The sequence below is a fragment of the Podarcis cretensis genome, assembly GCF_951804945.1.
Source record: "Podarcis cretensis genome assembly, chromosome: 5".
Lineage (NCBI taxonomy): Eukaryota > Metazoa > Chordata > Lepidosauria > Squamata > Lacertidae > Podarcis > Podarcis cretensis.
The window spans coordinates 81,484,168-81,502,635 of NC_137174.1; the positions used below are offsets into that span (position 1 = coordinate 81,484,168).

General features: G+C 49.7%; 1 protein-coding gene across 1 annotated transcript; it reads right to left on the reverse strand.

Annotated features, from left to right (window-relative positions):
* Positions 1–1,484: 1,484 nt before the first annotated feature.
* Positions 1,485–17,972, reverse strand: SHOX2 (SHOX homeobox 2). The gene is made up of 5 exons (XM_079976147.1): positions 17,546–17,972; positions 13,606–13,814; positions 8,495–8,552; positions 8,107–8,195; positions 1,485–2,395 (listed from the first exon to the last, which is right to left on the reverse strand). Exons 1-5 carry the CDS (start codon positions 17,826–17,828, stop codon positions 2,102–2,104), a joined length of 933 nt encoding a protein of 310 aa, XP_079832273.1. The 5' UTR covers positions 17,829–17,972; the 3' UTR covers positions 1,485–2,101.
* Between the last annotated feature and the right edge of the window lie 496 nt (positions 17,973–18,468).

Sequence of the window (18,468 nt, forward strand, 5' to 3'; positions counted from 1 at the left end):
GGTCAATATAAATAACTTTTTTTGTTTTTCTGTTTTCATGGAGAACAAATAATTACAAATCTCTGTTCCTAGCAGAGTTGGACTTGCGACGAGGTCTTCTTCCTCTTCCTCTTCCTCCTCCTCTTCCCCCTCCCCCCCCCCCCATTTTCTTGGCAAAAAAAGTGCCCTCAGCTCTGGAAGGCTTTGAGCGGATGAAGGTACCCGGCTACTCCGTAGTTCCTTCTCCTCCTTCTCCTTCCCCCTCCCCTCCACCAGCCCAGATTATAGCTATATAAGCCTTTCGGAAAGGAAAATATATATAGATATATAATATCACAAGATTACGGGAATGGGTACACCTTTATGAAATCAGATGGGAAGTTTGGACAGAACTATCAAGCCACGAGCTATCGCAGCCCGAAGGAACACTTCGGCCTGTATCCTTTTCAAAAAAAATATATGCGTTTCCATAGACTTCCTGTCATTATTGGGACGTGGCCTTACGGCTGCTCGTGGGTGCAATACAATCTTTATCTTGGGGTGGGGAAAGAGAAAACAAACTGCTATTTGTTTCCTTACTTATTAGGGTTGGAAATCAGATAGTGGTGGTTTCCCCCCCCCCCGCCCCTCTACACACACCCTTAAATAAAAAAATTAAAAAAAGCTGGAAGCCCCTATCCGGATACAGTTAGTCGCGCATCAATTCCATCGAAATCAATAGAATTTATGTCAGTCGCGACTGACTATTGATTTTGATGCGGGGTGGAGTCTCCTCTGTTCGGCTTGGAAAACAGAAGCAGCTGAGATGGTCCATTAAGTGTGGAAGGCATTCAAAATTCTACCAGGATGGTAATAGCTTTTTTTGTGATGAAGACCAACCAAAATGCCATCACCAAACTTTCGAAATCTCCAGACCTCATCGGGCTCGACTGCTGAGCCCAAAAAGGGGATTGGGGTTTTTTTTTGGGGGGGGGACCTTTTGGAGAGGTGAGAAAAATCCAAAATCTGCGCGTCACAGGGCGCCTGCTTACTCGAAAGTAAGCCCTTGTGCTCAGTGGGAGTTTTATCTTCCCTTGCAGAGTGGAGTGTAAGCTTCAGTGCTTACTTGAGGCTACAATCCTGTCCCCGCAGTGATTTCAAGGAGCTTAGGCTATGCATAAGGTCAGAAAGGCTGGTTTCTCCGGATCGGGGCCTTGGGGATCCAGAGACTTGGCTTCGTTTTGTGTGGTTGTTTGTTGGTTTGTTTTTTGTGGTGGTGGTTCTGATCGAGGTGAAGTGCAAATGATCCGAAGGGACGCCAAGAACAAATAAAAATAAAAGCAAACAAATACATGCAGACCCGGAACTCCACGAGTAGAAGAAGAGTCCCGGTCACTCACTTTTCCCATTAGAAATTGGCAGAGAAATAACCGTCTGTCTGTCTCTCTTTCACACACACGCACACACATTTTTTTTATATATAAAAAAAAATGCACCGCCCCCCCCCCCGCCCCTACCCCCAATTTTTAAATTCTTCTTTCCTTCTCATCTCCGTTTCCAGACTGTGGCTGTTAAAACTCAAGTATCTGATGCAACGTGGAAGGAGGCCCGCCTCTCTTATCAAATTTCTCGTATTAAAGTGATCTTCGCAGAAAAAGGTCAGTTTCAAAACCTGTGAACTTCCCAGCTGCGCGTCTATTTCATCTAATTCTTTTAAATAAGTATATCTCTTCCCGCCAGTTTCTGAGCAAGCTCTACGTTTTCTTCTCCTCCTTAGTATTCTTATTATATTATTAGCAGTAGTAGAAGGGAGCTCTTCCCCTCCCTCCATTTAAAACGGAAAAAAACACCCACATTGTTCCTTTTATTTGTTCATCGCCTTGGGTCTATAATATAGAGATAGTTGTTTCGTTCCGGGGAACCTCGTGCTTCTTTCGTCTTTCACATTTTAAGTCGCGCAGGACCAAGACAGAAAGTGGGGGGTGGCGGCGGTGGAAAAGCCCTTCCTCCGGCTCCGTGTCGGCCTCAGTAGAGGAGAGCTGGCCGCGGAGGGAGGAGGAAGAGGCGGGCCGTCTTCTGCGCAGGCGCGCGCTGGGATTGCAACGTGCCCCGGCGGCGGCGGCGGCGGCGGCTGCAGGAAGAGTCACAGGCCCAGGGCGGCCGCGTGCTTTTTGGCTTTGAGTCTGAGGTCCGCGATGCTGGAGTTCTTGCTGGTGGTCTTGGCCGCCGCGGCCGCCGCCACCACCGAAGCGGCCGAGGCGGACTCGGCGGCCAGCGTGGCCAGCGGGAGCCCGAAAGGCGGCGCCGGGAACATCATGTAGGGCGCGTGCGCGGCCAGGTGCGGGTGGAGGTGGTGGTGCGCATGCGCCACGGCGCTGTCCAGCTGCAACTGCGCCTGCACCTGAAAGGACAAGGGCGTCACGTTGCAATGACTGTCCTGAAAGGGGCAACGAGAGGGGAAAGGGGAGGGGGGAGACAAGAGTGTTAGGACGACCGCCATCTCAAACCCTCCCCGCAGCCTCCAGGGCTCCAAGCCTCCTCAGCCCCCTTGGCAGGGGGAAAGGCCGGCGGAACTCAAGGAGACTTGACTTCTGAATACACTTTCAGTGCCACCTTTAGCTACTTCTTGTTTTTAGCGGGGTGGGGAAGAGACTAAAGGGGTGCGTGTTTTGACTAACTGAGGAAGGAGATCCTTCGGGGTTTGTGGCTTGCATCCATCCCCCTTTGCTACCTTTCCACTCATCTTGTTCTGTTTTATTTGTTGAATTTATATAACTGCCCTAGACTGCAGGGCACTTCACAGAATCAAATTATTAAACTGCAAAATATGTAATCAAAATAACAACAACCCAATAACCACCCTCCCCACAAAAACCCACCACATATTAAGAGGACATAGGATGTTGCTCTTCATAAATGGAGCACTGAAGATGCTTAGGATTAGGCTCTGTGTTTTTGTTTTAGTACCTGCCTTTAAAAACGAGTGAAGGGTTCGTGCGCCCAAGCCTGATTGCAGCTGGATTGAGGGTTACAACCCATTGTGCCTGCTAGTAAGGCCCACTGGGAAGAGTGGGACTTTCAGTGAGCAAAATGTAACTAGGATTGCAGCGTGGATTTATTTTGGGTTGATGAGACACTTAATCTCTGGGTTGTGGGTTTGAGCCCCACGTTGGGCAAAAGATTCCTGCATGCCAGAGGGTTGGGCTAGATGACCCTCCCGGTCCCTTCCAATGCTACCATTCTATCACTCTGTGATTTGTGCAGCATGCAAAGTTCAATGGAATTTAATCCATTAGCACCGAAGCCTTACATTTGCACAACACCACAGGAAGCTGCCTTGTACCGAGTCAGACCATGCGTCCAATCCATCTCTGTATAGATGGCTACCCTTACAGCACTCTGGGACTCCAGGCCTGGGTTTCTCCCAATCCCTACCTGGAGATACTGGGGACTGAACCCGGGCCCTTCTCTATGCAAGGCAACCACCCCAGCTACCAGACAGTTTCCAAACGAACAAATGAATGAATGAGGAGAAAACTAACCAAAACCAAATTGCTGGCACTGAAATAACCAAGTCAGCATATTCACGAAAGCAATAAGCAGTTAACGGCATTTGAGGTATACACCTCAGCTTCAGAACTTCTATCACAATCCTGAAAAATCTGGCCTCTGTCAAAACAAAAGTCCCTGAGCATGTGCAGAATGCCTTTCCTTAGGACCCTTAGGACTGGCCCTTAGCCAGTCCCTCACAGCTTTAGAATTAGAGCACAGCATAGCCACAGAGCCTAGGACTTGCTGATCAGAAGGTCGGCAGTTCGAATCCCCGTGACGGGGTGTGCTCCTGTTGCTCGGTCCCTGCTCCTGCCAACGTAGCAGTTCGAAAGCACGTCAAAGTTCAAGTAGATAAATAGGTACCGCTCTGGTGGGAAGGTAAACGGTGTTTCCGTGCGCTGCTCTGGTTTGCCAGAAGCGGCTTAGTCATGCTGGCTACATGACCCAGAAGCTGTACACCGGCTCCCTCAGCCAATAAAGCGAGGTGAGCACCGCAACCCCAGAGTTGGCCACGACTGGACCTAATGGTCAGGGGTCCCTTTACCTTTACCTATAGCCAGACCACAATTTGTGATTTTTCTCCCCAGGTCCTTGAGTGCTTATTTAAGACAGGCTATTTCCTGAAAAAGCCACACCTATATTGCTTAATCCAGTGGTTTTCAACCATGACACCCTGGGGTGCCTTGCATGATGGTCAGGGGTGCCGCAGGCAACACTGGCCTCCATCCCTATTTCCTTCCCCTATACTCTGATGCCCTCTCGCATCTCTGCCTCCCAAAGGCTTGCACAGCTGTTTGTTGCAGCGCCCTGGCCACCAGCTCCCCAGGCGAATGGTGCCTCTGGGGCTGGCCAGGGAGTGCTGGTTGCCAGAAGCTGAGGCAGCCTTGGAGTAAGCAAGCAAGCGGGCGAGGAAGCCCAGCCAGCCAGCCAGTCCACCAGCCCTTGCGGCTGGCGATGGACAGACAAGTGGGAGGCCAGGCTGGCCTTTCTTGTGCTTGCTGTGTGCAAGACCTGCCTGGGAGCTGAGTGCGCAGTGCTGAAGGGGCGCCTTCCCACCAAGCAGGCCCAGAAGCACCCACTGGTGCTGCTGCAGCCTCCCAAGGTAAGGTGCTGGCCTCACATTCACCTTTGGCCAGTCTCCGTTGGGCCACTAAGGCTGGGAGCATCATCTTCCCAGGCCCCCGTGGGGCAGCGTGAGGAGGCACCTCTCTTTGGGGTGAGTTCAGAGACTGGGGTGTCAGCAGCGGCTGCCCGGAGGACCCCCAAGAAGAGGGGAGAGAAGGTTGAGAGAGCGCTCCACAAGGGAGGGTGTTTGAAAAAGGGTGAGAGGCTGCCAGCTCTGCAGGCACGGGGTGGTATAACTGGGCTCCTGAGCCTCACAGGGGGGCCACAAAAAGAATGTGGTTGGTTAAGGGAGCCATGGTCTCAAAAAGGTTGAAAACCTCTGGCTTAATCCCAAGCATGTGCGGTCTTTCTGTAGTTCCCAAGTAGTGGGGGGAAACGGCTTCTGAGCACAGTCGCAGGGTCTGTATTATAACAGGTCTAAGCCTTGACTCATTGAGCCCTGAGCCAAGTGATAATATTCATCCTATAAATGTGCAGAGTGTTACCCCTCACTGCCATATTTTAGGGATTGCGCAAAAGACTTCCAGGTCACATTATGTTACTTTCATGCAAGCATAATCCTCCAGCGCGGGGATGGGAACCTGTGGCCTGACAGACTACAACTCCCATCACTTCTGACCGTTGGCATGCATATCCCTGGTCGCCTTTCTTCTGAGTTTACTCCACTGGCTGAGACTGATGGGAGCTGAAGTCCTACAACTGCTGCAGGACCACAAGTTCCCCATCCCTGCCTAGCACAGTTCCTCTTGCAAACTAAGCCTCTCTGGTTGGCTAGACAGCAGACCAATCCAATTGGTGATTTGGTTAAATATGCAAGCTGTTTCTCCTGGACAGCTTTGTGAAATGCAGTAAGTATGCACTGATCTGTGGATGGGTGCTCCTTCCTAATCTCCCTGAACATTCTGACTAGTTGGGCCATGTCCTACATTGATTAACTTGTCAGTTTCGTGTGCCTTCTGCCAGCAGCATGTGTACCTTATTGCAGGCTCTACTCATAAGTAGTGCTTCTTTGGCTATGGCTGAGAGGTACCCTCATGTGTCGACTGCTTCTGGTTTTCTGCTTGTGGTTACTGCCAGCTGGTTTTGCATGCTAGATGACCAACCATAAGCAAAATAGAGGCTAATTGGTTGCACTTCTCTTTCTCTCCTCCCTCTACACTTAACACAGACTCCTGCTTTCCAATGAATGGGCTTGATTGCCCTTTTTTCCAGTTTGCTTGTCCACTCATCTGCTTTGACCATTTTTTTCTAAACACTTTTGCTTGCTCATTTGTCCGCACCATCTGAAGACAGGTGAAGTAATTACCCTGCCCTAAGGTCCATTTAATTAAAAAAAAAACCAAAACCAGAGCAAAAGGAGAAACAGGCATTCGCCGTGGATGCTAACCTGCCCTTGGCTACAACCCTGCACCCATTCAGTTTGCTTAAATGCCACTGAACTTCAAGACTGCAGCCTTGATTGCATCAAGACAGTGCAGAGGGCCCTCCTTTATCTTGTTCCTTTCCTCTCAGCTCTCTAATGACTGTACACATCTGTGTTCTCAGTCATCTCCCATATGACCTTTATGGTGTTATTACCCACACCTTATCAACCCCAGCACCAGCCACAGTCTGAGACAACTATGGTTGCCACTGCTTTTATTTATCATGGATGCAGACGACTTGCAGAGTCTTCATTTCACAAGGGAACGTCTCTCACCCTACACATGGCTCATGCAGCCCAGACCCAGGCATGTTTAGTCAGAGGTTAGCCCCACTGAGTTTCATGTGCCTAGGACCAGTGCTTAAGAGACAGCTGTTTGTCTACAACCAAATGATGAGCAGTTTCAATTTAGAGCACACCAATATAATTGCCATTAGAAGATTGACCACTGAGGTCAATAAGCCTGAAATGTGCAACTTCTCTAGGACAGAAGACAATCTACGAAAGCTATGGAAGAAGAACCCACTGAGTTTTGAGGTGCAACATACTTATTCTTAATTAGATGACTTAGAAGCTCTGTTGAAATCAGCTGAAGATCACTTCCAAGTAATTACCTTAATTCAGGGGCTGGGTTAGGAATGTTTATGCCCATTGAAGTTATGCCAGAGTGGACTACAGTTCCCATCATGTGAGGCCGTTGGCAACACTGGCTGGGCCTGGTGGGAGTTTAAGGCCAGAAATGTTAGGAGGATAACAAGCTGTGGAAGAGGACTTGACTGTGCCAAAGGTACCTTACCATCAGGCTTGTAAGGTTTGCTTTTCATTACCAATGTAGGTTGCTAAAGATAGACACTACTCTAAAAAGGGGAAATAAAAGTGGTATCTGTAGGACTCAGGCTCTCCTGTTAAAATTAATCCAGACTACATGCCTGCTAGTTCATAAAGCCACATAAAACTTGTGGAGTTTTTTTGTTTTCAGAAAACCACTACAACTGACCACCCCCCTACTGATCGTATTAGTAGAATTAAATAAATACACACACCGTATAGTCATGCGCACCTATGTATTTTTGCATTGATAAACCCATCAAAACCAATTCCTCTCATTTGGGTGGAAGCTCAGGAATTCACAGGGGCCTACAGAGAGCTGGGCAGGCTCACTGAGGCTGCCACCCTAAGTGAATTTACTAGGCAATAAGCCACATTAAACACCTTAAGTTCTGAGTAAACATGCATAGGAGTTGAGAGAGAACCTGGCTTAAATGAGCCCTTAAAGCTGTGGTCCTCTGCCACAGCCCCGTGGTGGAGCACCTGCTTTTCATGCCAAAGCTCCCAGTTTCAATCCCTGCCAACTCCATGTATTGCTGGGAACACCCATCTGTGTGTCACTTCCAGTCAGTTTTAGACAATCCTGAACCAGCTGGACTCATGATCTGACTCGGTACTGTATAACTTCCTGCGTGCCACTTTCGAGAGAGGAAACCCCAAGGCGTTTCCAAATACTAAGCATGAACGAGATCCGCTGAGCATCTAATGGGAAACCCAGATTCACTTCCCGATCCCTGGTACGCACAAATGCCACCTCAGCACATTTCGGGCTTTCCGGATCCGAAATACTCTTCCTAGGAAGTAAGCTCCCTCGAGATCAATGAGACTTAATTCCCCTTTAAACCAGTACCACCATTTAAATCTGCAGCACCGAACGGCAGAAAAGCTGCAGCAGCAGCCGCCCTGCGCGCCTTTAATACGCGCTGGCCAAGTCCCACTAAGCTCAACGGGAGCTTGTTTCCAATAAAGCACACAGAGACCGGGTCGGACTGCACAGCACATGCACTCAGGATCGGTGTGTTCAGTGCCCAGACAAAACACACACGCGTCCAATCTCCCGCCCCCCCGCGCAGGAAGGAAACTTTTAAACATTCCTTTTGCGCATATGATTGACCAGCCAGAGAGAGAGAGGGATAAAGGGGCACCTGCGGGAAGGCCATCCTGTGGCCCTTCCTACCATTGTGGGGCTGACGCCCACGGGATTCTCCCTTTGTACTTGCCTGCTGGAAAGGCATCCTCAAAGCGCCCACGTTCACGTAGGGGGCAACCCGGCACGCTTCAAACTGGCTGGCTGCTCCTATGAGGACTCCTGCAAGAACAGAGGCAAGGATCGGTCAGAAACTGAGCTAAAAAGGCACAGGACATCTAATTTTTATTTCACTTCGCTGGGAATGCTCCCTTGGCTCTTTGCGCGTTGGCAGCGCGTATTGTGCCCATTGGGGCTTATTTCCAGGTAAGTGTGCAGCCTTAGGCAAGGAAGAGCCTGGAAGTTTGGGGGAGAGGCAACAGGAGGCCCCCAAGAGCCTAGAATTTAAAGGGGAAGGTTATATTCCCTGGGCCAGAAACGTTTGAACCCGTTTACGCGCGCCGCTGATAAAATTCACCTACCTTTGTGGAGTTGGTTTTCTTGCTTTCTGCATTTAGCTCTTCTGTTCTGAAACCATACCTGCGCAGACAGGAAGAAGGCGAGCTCAATACAAAGCCGCATCTATCTATTTATCTACACACCGTGATTTCTCTGGCCATGCTTAGAAACAGTCATTGCATGCACCTTTAATAAAACAGTCTTGCATGCACCTTTAATAGTTGCATGACAAGCCACAGGCGCTGGAATTCTTTCTTCTGCATTACTATTAAAGGGGCAAGCGAGACCTCTTTGGTTTGCCTCTGAACGCGCCAGTAAATTGGACACTTAGGAGACAACCCTACGCACACTTACCTGGGGAAAAGTCTCATGAAACCAAGTAGGGTGGGCTTCTGGGTAGCCATGAATAGGATTACACTGTTAGGTACAAACATGTCCTTTTTTCTTTCTTTCTTTTTTTAAAAAAAATTTACATAGTAATCCAGAAAGTTTAGTAAACCACATAACCAGATTTCAGTTTTCTTGAAGTTTCTTAACGATTTGGGGATCAACAAGCCCCCTCCCTCCCCGTTTCTAGGGAGAAGCAAATGTATCCCTTTCGAAATGTTGCACTCCAGAGAGTTTTGGATTATGTGCGTGCCAGATTTCAGCCATCTGCGCGTCACATAAACTGTTGGGAGGTGACTAAGTCTTGCTTCGACTTTCTAAAGAGAAAAAAGCAAAGGGTTTCGCGTTCAGAAGAGTCTAGAAATTGGGATGACTTGTGTTGCAAGTTTCAAATTCTCGAATAGTTTGAGAGTGACCATTTTGAGCTGCAACATGGAGTCTCCTCTGTTTTGGGAAGGGGTCTCGTTTTCAGATATATACAGTAATCAACTTCCTTGGAGTACACGTGCTCCACATTTCAATTATTTAGCTCATATAGAAGTAGTCCCCTAGAACTTCAACACACACATAATTATGCAAGCCAGTAACTGAATCCGTAACTGTGCATATTCACATGCAATGCCAACCTAGTTCTCTGATTTCCCTTACCTTCTCTCTCTCCCCCCGCCTCAGTTCCGATCCAAAACATCATTGGATCAGTCCTCTTTCACAGTTACTACTTTAGGCTTGAATCCTAAAGAAAGATGCTTCTGAAAACTTTGCATATTTACTCCGGAGCAAGACCCACGTTTCAATAGAAGTTTATCCAAGTTGGTGTGCTCAGAGTGCAAGGTGCAGCCTTACTTGGAAAGAGTTATGAGTAAAATCAGTTCAACTCACTCCCTTTTCCGAGTAAAAGTGAGGCACAGCCCTTACATTTAATCTTCAGTTAAGAGCTAAAACCCTATACACACCGACATGGAAGCAAACCCCACTGAACTCACAATAGGACTTACTTCTGAGTAGACAAGAATATGATCGCTCCCGTTAAGCAGGGGAGTTAGATGGGCGAAATTTGGCTAGTTCCCGTTGGGTTAGGATAGAAGGGCCGTTTTGTTGCTAATTATAATTCCAAACTGCGTTTCAGGGAGGGGAGAGTTTACTTAGGAGTCGTTTTGCTAAAACGAATGGGAAATATTACAGTGCCAGGGGCCAGTTGCATGTCCCTCCAGCCCTCGGGAGTAGATTGCACCACCAGCATTGGAAAGGCAAGGAAGGCGCCTAGGATGGGCCTGGGATGAAGCTGATGAACGCCTAAACTTTGCCTGAGCGTCGCTCCCTCCCTGCCCGCTTTAGAATCGGAACTTAAAAGAGCGCAGTTCTAGGATATGGACAGTTGCCGCCTGTTCTGGTTCTTGCTCAATTACTTTCTCCGGGCCCGTTTCATCTTTCGCCAGCCGAATCCCCACCAGGCCTCCCCCCTCCGCTCCATCTCGCCGTGCTATCTAATGCTAAAACACACACACACACACACACACACACCACAAAAAAAACCTAGTGATAAAGGGGTTTAGATGTTTGCGCAATAAGACCCGAGAAGAATGCGCTCATTAAAAGCCTGTAATATTAATTAGCTTTATCTTCAAGAAAAACGAAACACCAAAGCGTTTAATGACTCACTTTTGGGGGGTAATTACTGTCATAAAAGCTTCACTACAAAGAAGTTGGAAAATTCTCTGTTCCTCTGTGCAGTGGAGTGTAACACAGAAGCGGAATAATTGTCTCATTATTATGATAATCTAATTTGCTGCCATCGGAAGAGATGGGGGGGGGAGCTTCACTCCAGGCAAGGAGATAACTTTGGCAGTTGGAAATGGGGAAAAGTTTGAAAACCTGAGAGAGAGAGAGAGAAAATGAGGTGCACCTACAGCCTTGGGGCCAGGCAGGTGTGCTTGGGCAGCCCGACCCTATGCGTTTCCACGCAGATGTAAGCCCCATTGAGTTCAATAAGGTTTGCTTGCTAGGGAGTAAGTCCCACTGAACTCAGAAGGACTGGCCTCCGAGTAAACCGGGGAGGGAGAGAGGATCGGGCACTTATTTCAGCCCCATTCATTTCAGTGGGAGTGTGTTTCACATTTCTGCCACTGAAATCAATGGAACTTAAAAGTGCTTTAAAATCTTGAGCCCAGATTTATATATTGGGGGAAAGTGCTGGGGAGAGAGATCTGTTTTCCATCTCAAAGGTCCTCACTATCATGTGATCCTTCTTCCCTCAAGACCCTTTTAAAGGCGGGGGAGGAGAGGAGGGGCAACGAGGGACGTGAAGACTGATTGGGATCTTATTCTTTAAACTGTCAACATCTGCAGGGACGAATCCTGTCCGTTTCCACATTCAAACGAACATCCCAGGAGTCTGACACACGCAGTGTGACGTTTCTTTCGATGGCGCTTCCTTCCAAGGAAGCAAGATATGCCAACCGATCCTGAAAATTATGACAGCCGGAGGTCGCCATCCTGGTTGCGCTTTCCGAGCAGAAGGCCCCACTGAGCAGAGTCGGTCCCTCTTCCAGGCAACAAGATCGGGCTGCGCGCTCGCTGACCTGGGAGCCGGTCAACACGAACTTGCACGAGATCGCGACCGCGCAGTCCGATCCTGTGCATTTTCACAAAGCAACACACCTTTGAAAAGCGCGCCGTTAGACTGCGCGCCTGAGCGTGCTTACTCGAAAGTAAGCCCACGGTGTCTACTTCCGAGTAAAGATGGCTAGGGAAGAATGAAGGGGGGGGGCGTTCATTTCAGCTTCCAGCGCATACCCCTGCCGCCTTCCAGGCTCGCCTTCCCACCATCTGCCAATGGGAGCTGGGAAGCAAAGTTTGAAACAAAATCACAGCGAAGCGTTTTCTGGGGCCATTTAAAAGGAAGGAGGCCTTAATTTATGCAAATCTCTGAAAGTTATTCTGTATGGATTATGGTGGGCACTGGTTATTCTTTTGTTGAGTCAGGCAAATCGCCCTCCGTTGGTATCGCCGCCTACATAGAAATCTATATATAATATAGATATGGACACACAGCCACACTCCATTGCGTGTGTGTTTATAAAATCAGAGGCAGATAAAAAAAGAAGGAAGAATCTTTTTCTTTAAGCTGCGATGTCTTTCAAAAATTCTGCTCTCCCCCAACACTGTCTCTCACACAAACCCTTTTACAAGCACACGCACACACACACCCCTTTGCTACAACGTGGCTGTTCAGTGTCTGCCTTTATCCGATTACAAGATGCAGAGAAAAAGCCTTTAAGAGCCGAAGAGCCGTTTTGGTGCAGATGGCAGAGCCTACGAGCAACAAAGATGGAAGGAAGGGGGGGCGGGAGAGAGAAGGTATCTGTTACAAGCCAGGAGTCGCTGCTTAGCCTCCCGGCTGCAGATGTTCGGGGGGCCTGGAAGTGCTCTCCATGTGTTCCTACAAAGGCGGCCCAGTTTTCTGCGGAAACGGCGCTGGAATGACGAGTCGCCTTCGCTCCTCTGGCTGGAGACGCGCTTCTACCTCTGGACCCAAGTCCTGCCTTTTCTGGACCAGAGCCTCTTTTTTCTCTCTGGGGATGGGGGACGGGGGCAGCTTGACAAAGATCCCCAGCAATCTCTGGACAGTGTAAGGGGAAGATGGTCTCCAAACAGCTCTTTGAAATCCGGCTGCATTAGCCAAGCCCCGCGCTGCCTGTCTCTGTTCCTTTTCTGAGTCCCTGGGGGATTTTTTTAATTACTTCCCCTTTTAAAAAAAGTAAATGGACTGTAACTGTGTACACTTTAGCAACTCCCAATTTCGTTTATTAGTCAGCCCTTCTATAAAGTTAATTCATACATCCGCCTTCTACTTTAAAAAAGAAAGAAAGAAAAGGAACTGAGCTAGGATCAATGTTTAAAGGCAGAAGGAGAACATAATACACATGGACTCGGTATTTTTCCCACACGGAAAGCTTAGCTATCCGAAGTCTTAGAAACCGCACTTAACCACACTACCAACCACACTTACACACCTACTTTGAGCACTGCCCACTTTCCTCAATTGGCTCAATTTTTTCTCACTAGCTACTGTTTCAGCTTTAGATTGTAAGCTCTTTCCGGCAGAGACCTTTGCTTAAAAAAAAAAAAAAAGATACTGTAAAATACCATAGACCTGGATGGCTCTAAAGATAGCAAGCGGAGAATCGGAAGAAATGGGACACAAGAGAGGTCAGCACATCTCGATGTGGGCGGAACTATGGAAGCAAAATTCATCTATGAAGATGGAAACAGCCCCTTGTAGCCCCAAAACGCACCAGGAAATGACATTTCCTCCCAACTCATAGGTGTATATTTAGGATGAGGCCGAAAGCGCGCAGATACTACAACACAAGGTCTGCTGTACTCCAGATTCGCCACTCTTGTCTACTCAGGACCAGGAACAACCTTTTGGTGGATGCCCGCTTCCACTCCTAGCGCCATACTGTTCTCCCCCTCCCCACAAGCAAAGGCTTGCAGAAGAAGGGCACCCACCGGATCCGAACCCACCGCTACCAACCATCCATGAAAGAGGAAGCAAGTCCACCTTGTGATTTGCTTGCCAATGCAGCGCGCGATCCTAAGCCTCTTGGTTCAGAACGGAGCGCAGTGGGAATGAATCCGGAGTCGTGCCAGCTCCCGGGGCAGCTAGTCCGTATGAAGGTCCCTTCCCAGGACCCTCGTGGAGGAGCCCCTCCCCAGCAGAAGCCGAAAGGATTTCCATGCTTACCTGCACCCGAGCTTCGGACAAACCCAACCTCTGGCTGAGCTCTTCTCTCATGAAAGCGTCCGGGTAATGGGTCTCGTCGAAGAGCCTCTCCAGCTCGTTCAGCTGCTCCAGGGTGAAATTGGTCCGGCTTCTCCTCTGCTTGATTTTCGTCTGTCCTTCGTCTTCCATCACTTTGGCATCCTCTTTGCGGTCCTTCAGCTCGGGGGAAACTGGAGACGGAGCAACAACACAGCAAAATAAAGAGGCAAAACCAAAACACCACCAGAGACATACAAGCAAAACAAAACCAAAAAGCAGCTACCCAACCATCCCTGGACCACGAGGCCAGCGCCTGATCTGGGCTTCCAACAAACACAAAAACTGCCTTATGCCATATCAGAGCCTTGGTCCATAGAGTTCAGGATTGTCTGCACTGGCTGGCAGCGGCTCTCTGCGATTTCAGGCCGGCCAATCTCTCTCACCAACCCTACCTGGAGACGCCGGGGATTGAACCTGGGACCTTCTACATGCAAAGCAGAATCTCTGCCACTGAGCTCTGGCCCTTCCCCCACTTGTGTTTTTACCTTAAGTCAAGCAGAAGGGGGGGGGAGGAGGAGGAGGAGGAGCAGCGGTGGCAGGGATCAATGAAACGCTCAAAGGTCACCTCTCTTCCCAGTGGCGAGGCTGAAGCGAAGGAGGGCCCAAGCAGATCCCCGCGAGCTGGTACCCGGCGCCTGTGCAGCCGAGGGCGCAGCCTGACCCGGGTCGCTCGTGGCTTCGCTTCAGATCCCAGGCCCACCAGAAGGAAAGCAGCAGCATGTCCCCTGGACGATCAAAGGAGGAACTTAGAGGCTGCACTCCCTAGGAAGTGTAAGCCTCGTTGAATCCAGTGGGACTTACATTTATGCGTTATAATTATAACCCCCCCCCTCTCTCTCTCACACACACACACAGACACACATATATCACCGCTGCTCCCACAGCGCAATCCTAGGTACTTCTACACAGAAGTTAAAAGCCATACTGAGTTCAAAAGGGTATTCACAAATCTTAGCATGCAGTCTTACAAGTGTGCTTTTATGGGATCGCAGATGAATGGTTTTGCCCTGGATCTTGTTCCAGGCTAGGAAGGCCCACCCTAGTCATTGGGAACAGAGTTCTCTATTTCCAAAGGACCAGCCCCTGTGCTCCTCAACTTTTCTTTTGCCCTGTCCAAACCCGGGCGCGTGCTTCAGTTCTAAGGGCGCTGACCTGCGCGGTTTGATCGAGGTGGGCCCGGGGTTTCTGCCAGCAGTTCCCAAAGCCACCGCAGAACGCAGGTCCATCCTATTTATTTATATATTTATTTATTTGTCTGTGTGTGTTAAGTTTAAGTCTCTAGAAAGGCTTTAAAAATCAGCCCAAGAGCTGGCTCTCCTCCTGCACAGCGGTCAGCTTGGTCTTTGACTGCGATTTATTGTTGTTGTTGTTATTATTATTATTATTATTATTATTATTATTATTGACGCTCCCAGCAATGTGTAGTCTACACCTGTCTGGAAAGGGGCAGCAGGTCTGTCCTGAGAACTCCACGGTCTTCTCAGGAGGAAGAGAGGGAGAGGGACCTCTTTTCCCCAATTCCGGTTCGGGACAACAAGAAACAAGTCCGGGATACGCACGCCCCGAAGTCCCAAAGACTTTAAGGTCTCCCTTCCTCCCTCTCGCACCGGTCGCGGCACGCCTCCCATTGAAAGCGCCGGCAAGATCCCACAGAACTGCAGCGCCCTTACGCTCCGCGTCTTCTCGACGTTGGCGCTGGCTGCTGTGAAACCCGCGTGGCCTTTCAAGTGGCACCTTTTCAAAATCACAGCAGCAGGTGTCGATGGGGGATCTGACGCGCGACCACCGCTGCAATGGCTTCTTGAAGCCTCCTGCTTGCGGGGAAGTCAAGGCATCCTTGCCTTTATTTACTAGTGAGGTGGAGAAGGAGCTCCCTAAATGGTATCGTTATTGGAGCAACTGTTTTTGAACTAAGAAGAGTGCGCAAAGTTTGATCACCCTCCTGCTTCCTCCCACTAAACCTCCGTCTGTTTCCCCTTCAGCCTGTCGAAATATATATTGTAGGCTCCTTGAGGCAGGGACCTTCCGACCTGATAATACTGTGCAGAACGCCGTGCCCGATGATTAAAGTATTGCTCGTTTCCAGTCTGTCCTTCCGCAGCACCAACCGTTTCACACATTTCGCTTTGGACACTAGGCCCGGTGTAAACGTGGCGGCGTGACGCGGTTCATTCAGGCTGCGGGGGGTTTCCTAATCTACAAACCGGGTTCCCCCGCTTCCTTCCTTCCCTCCCCGAATGTATTTGCCCACCGCCACGCCGAAGTTTGTTTACTGGAGCTGCGTTGGTCTCTAATCATATTCAGAATTTGTTTATAAAATCATTTCCGGATGATGTCTGCTGTTCAGTTCCGACCTGGAGAGAGCTACTTTCCTTGAACAAAAGAGTTGAAATAAACCCTCCTCCCTCGACTATGACATCTGCATCCTCAAACCGCACGCAGGTATTCAAATATGCTTGAAAGCCGAGGGGATCTTTGGATAAGCAAACAGGAGAGGTTTGGTGTTGTTTTTTGCAAAGCGCATTATAATTTATTCCTCTTCCTCTCCCCCACCACCCTGCACACCAGTATAAAATCTTAAAGAGGTCGAGAGCATCGAGGAATAAAAGCGAAACACTTCGCTTGGATTTCAGCATTACTTATTAGCAGTGTTCCTAACATTGCATAACTACTTAGAAATGTATGGTTTGTTTTCAAATAACTATTCACCCTTCCTAGGAAATGCACTTGGAGAAAAAAAAGTACCATATAGGCTCTCTTCTTTTAGCGTGCCCAATATTTGATACTTTCATTCACAAATAAACAACTGCGCTTCAAACTTTTAATGATATTTAGGGAGGTTTTTAAGCCGCCTTAAACAGAAATAAATTCGTTTTATTTCGCATTTGTTTCCAGTGCCACATCCCCTCCCCCTCATTTTACATTGCAAATAGGAAAGGGTCTCCATAGCAGGAGCAAATTAATTATCTGCTTAAATATTTTGATTGCTAGAACTCGGAGCCACATATTATTTTCGCTCAATTGGGAACAAAATAGTCGGCACATCTTAATTTACAATACGTTGGGCTCCTACACTGCGTAAATTACTTTAAACGGGAGAAGATATTGGAACCATTACAGGGATAACCTCCCGTATTCAAAAACCTGTCACCGTTTCCAGAACAGCTCAACGCAAAGCCTGACAAACAGGATTTTATTCTTCCCATTTACTCACGGAGGAAATATTTGTGCATATAACTAGACACAAACATGCACGTGCCAAACTATGGTCTGCCTAACCCAGGAGGGCGAGAGCTTGTGATTTTACAGCTTCCCTTCCTTGGGATTGGGAAGAGAGAAAGGACAAAAAAGCCCACATCCCCCAAACATAGCTAGAGTTCAGCCAGGAAAAAAGCGCCACACATTATCAGGTCCCAGACCATCTGGACCGGACTAGCAGCCTACGGTCAAGCGATGGCCGGCTTGCGGTGTTCTCACAATCTGGCCGCTTTGAAACGGCCCAGAAAAGTATCCATCCACATTAATGGAGGGGGCTCTTTCCCCCAGTCGAAAAGACCAGCCGGCTCCGCGTCTGGACACCAACGCGCGCGCTCTGCCTCCTCCATCCGTTCCCTGGCAAGTTCCCCCGCCGCTGAGGTCCAACCGGACGTAGCAGCGCTCATCTGGGGTGGTGGTGGTGGGGGTCCTCGGAGTCAAACCACACACATGGTCCCCACCCCGCCCACCCCAGGAAGCACCCTTCCCCCGATGCTCCCCCTCCCCCTAGTACTCCCAGCATCTGGTTCTTTACGCGCGGTCCCCTGCCTCTAGCCAGCCTGCCAGGCGCGCCCCCCGACCCGCTGGGCAGAGGAGGGCTCGTTACCTTCGCTGAGCTTGGGGGTGCCCGTGTCCCTGGCCCTGTCGACGGCGCCCATGTCCAGCTCTCGGACCGGCGACCGGCCACCTGCGCCGCCGCCTCCTGCTCCGGCCGCCCCCCGAGCTGCGGGGCTGCTGCCGTCCTCGCGGCCGGGCTCGCTGGATCCTCCGGACTCCTTGGCTCCCCGGACGGGTCCGCTCTCCAGAACCTCCCGGTAGGTGATGAGCTCCTTTTTCTCTTTCACTTTCTGATCAAACGACTTGGAAACAAAAGCGGTAAGTTCTTCCATCGCCGGCGCTGCGCTGGGCTCTTTTTTCCTCGCCCTCGCTTGCCTCCTCTAGCTGCTCCAAGCCCCCCAAGAAACACATCAAGGGGGTTAGGGAGGAGGAGGAGGAAGAAGAAGAGGAGGAGGAGGGGTGGGAGAAAAGAGGGGGGAGGGTGTGGGCAAGGTGCGGGGGGGGGGGGAGAGAGAAGCCGCAGAGGGGCTGGAGAGTTAAAGGGGAGCTGATGCCTCGCAACTGGAGCGGGCTTGTGGAAACGCGAAGATCTTTGACAATTCTCCCCGCCAAGAGTTCAGATCTGATAGGGCTGGGAGCTCTTGAAGTCCCCACTATTTATACTTTGCGAAGCCTGCCCCTTGTTCGGAGCAAATTACCTCCCCTTTGGAACTGGGAAGGAACCCCCTTCTCCTGGAGCAGCCCAGCACCACCACCAAGGAGAACAAGAGCCAAACTGGGAAAGGAGGGGGAGGGAGGGAGGAAGAGCGAGCGGGGGGGGGGAGGGAAATAGAAAGAGAGACCTCCTCCTCCTCCCTCAGCTTCCTCCCACCCCCCTCTTCCAGATCCAGTGGCCAGGGGTTGCTCTCGGCCATTAATCCAGGATTGACAAGAATCCCTAATTAATTTAATTAGGCGTGGATCTTGCGCTAG

Coding starts and splice junctions, on each gene's coding strand:
- SHOX2 (XM_079976147.1), bottom strand. CDS start 17,828: ATGGAAGAACTTACCGCTTTTGTTTCCAAGTCGTTTGATCAGAAAGTG. Junction 8,553..13,605: donor TGTCCGAAGCTCGGGTGCAG/GTAAGCATGGAA, acceptor CTGTCTGCGCAG/GTATGGTTTCAGAACAGAAG. Junction 2,396..8,106: donor TGAGGATGCCTTTCCAGCAG/GCAAGTACAAAG, acceptor TGCCCCTTTCAG/GACAGTCATTGCAACGTGAC.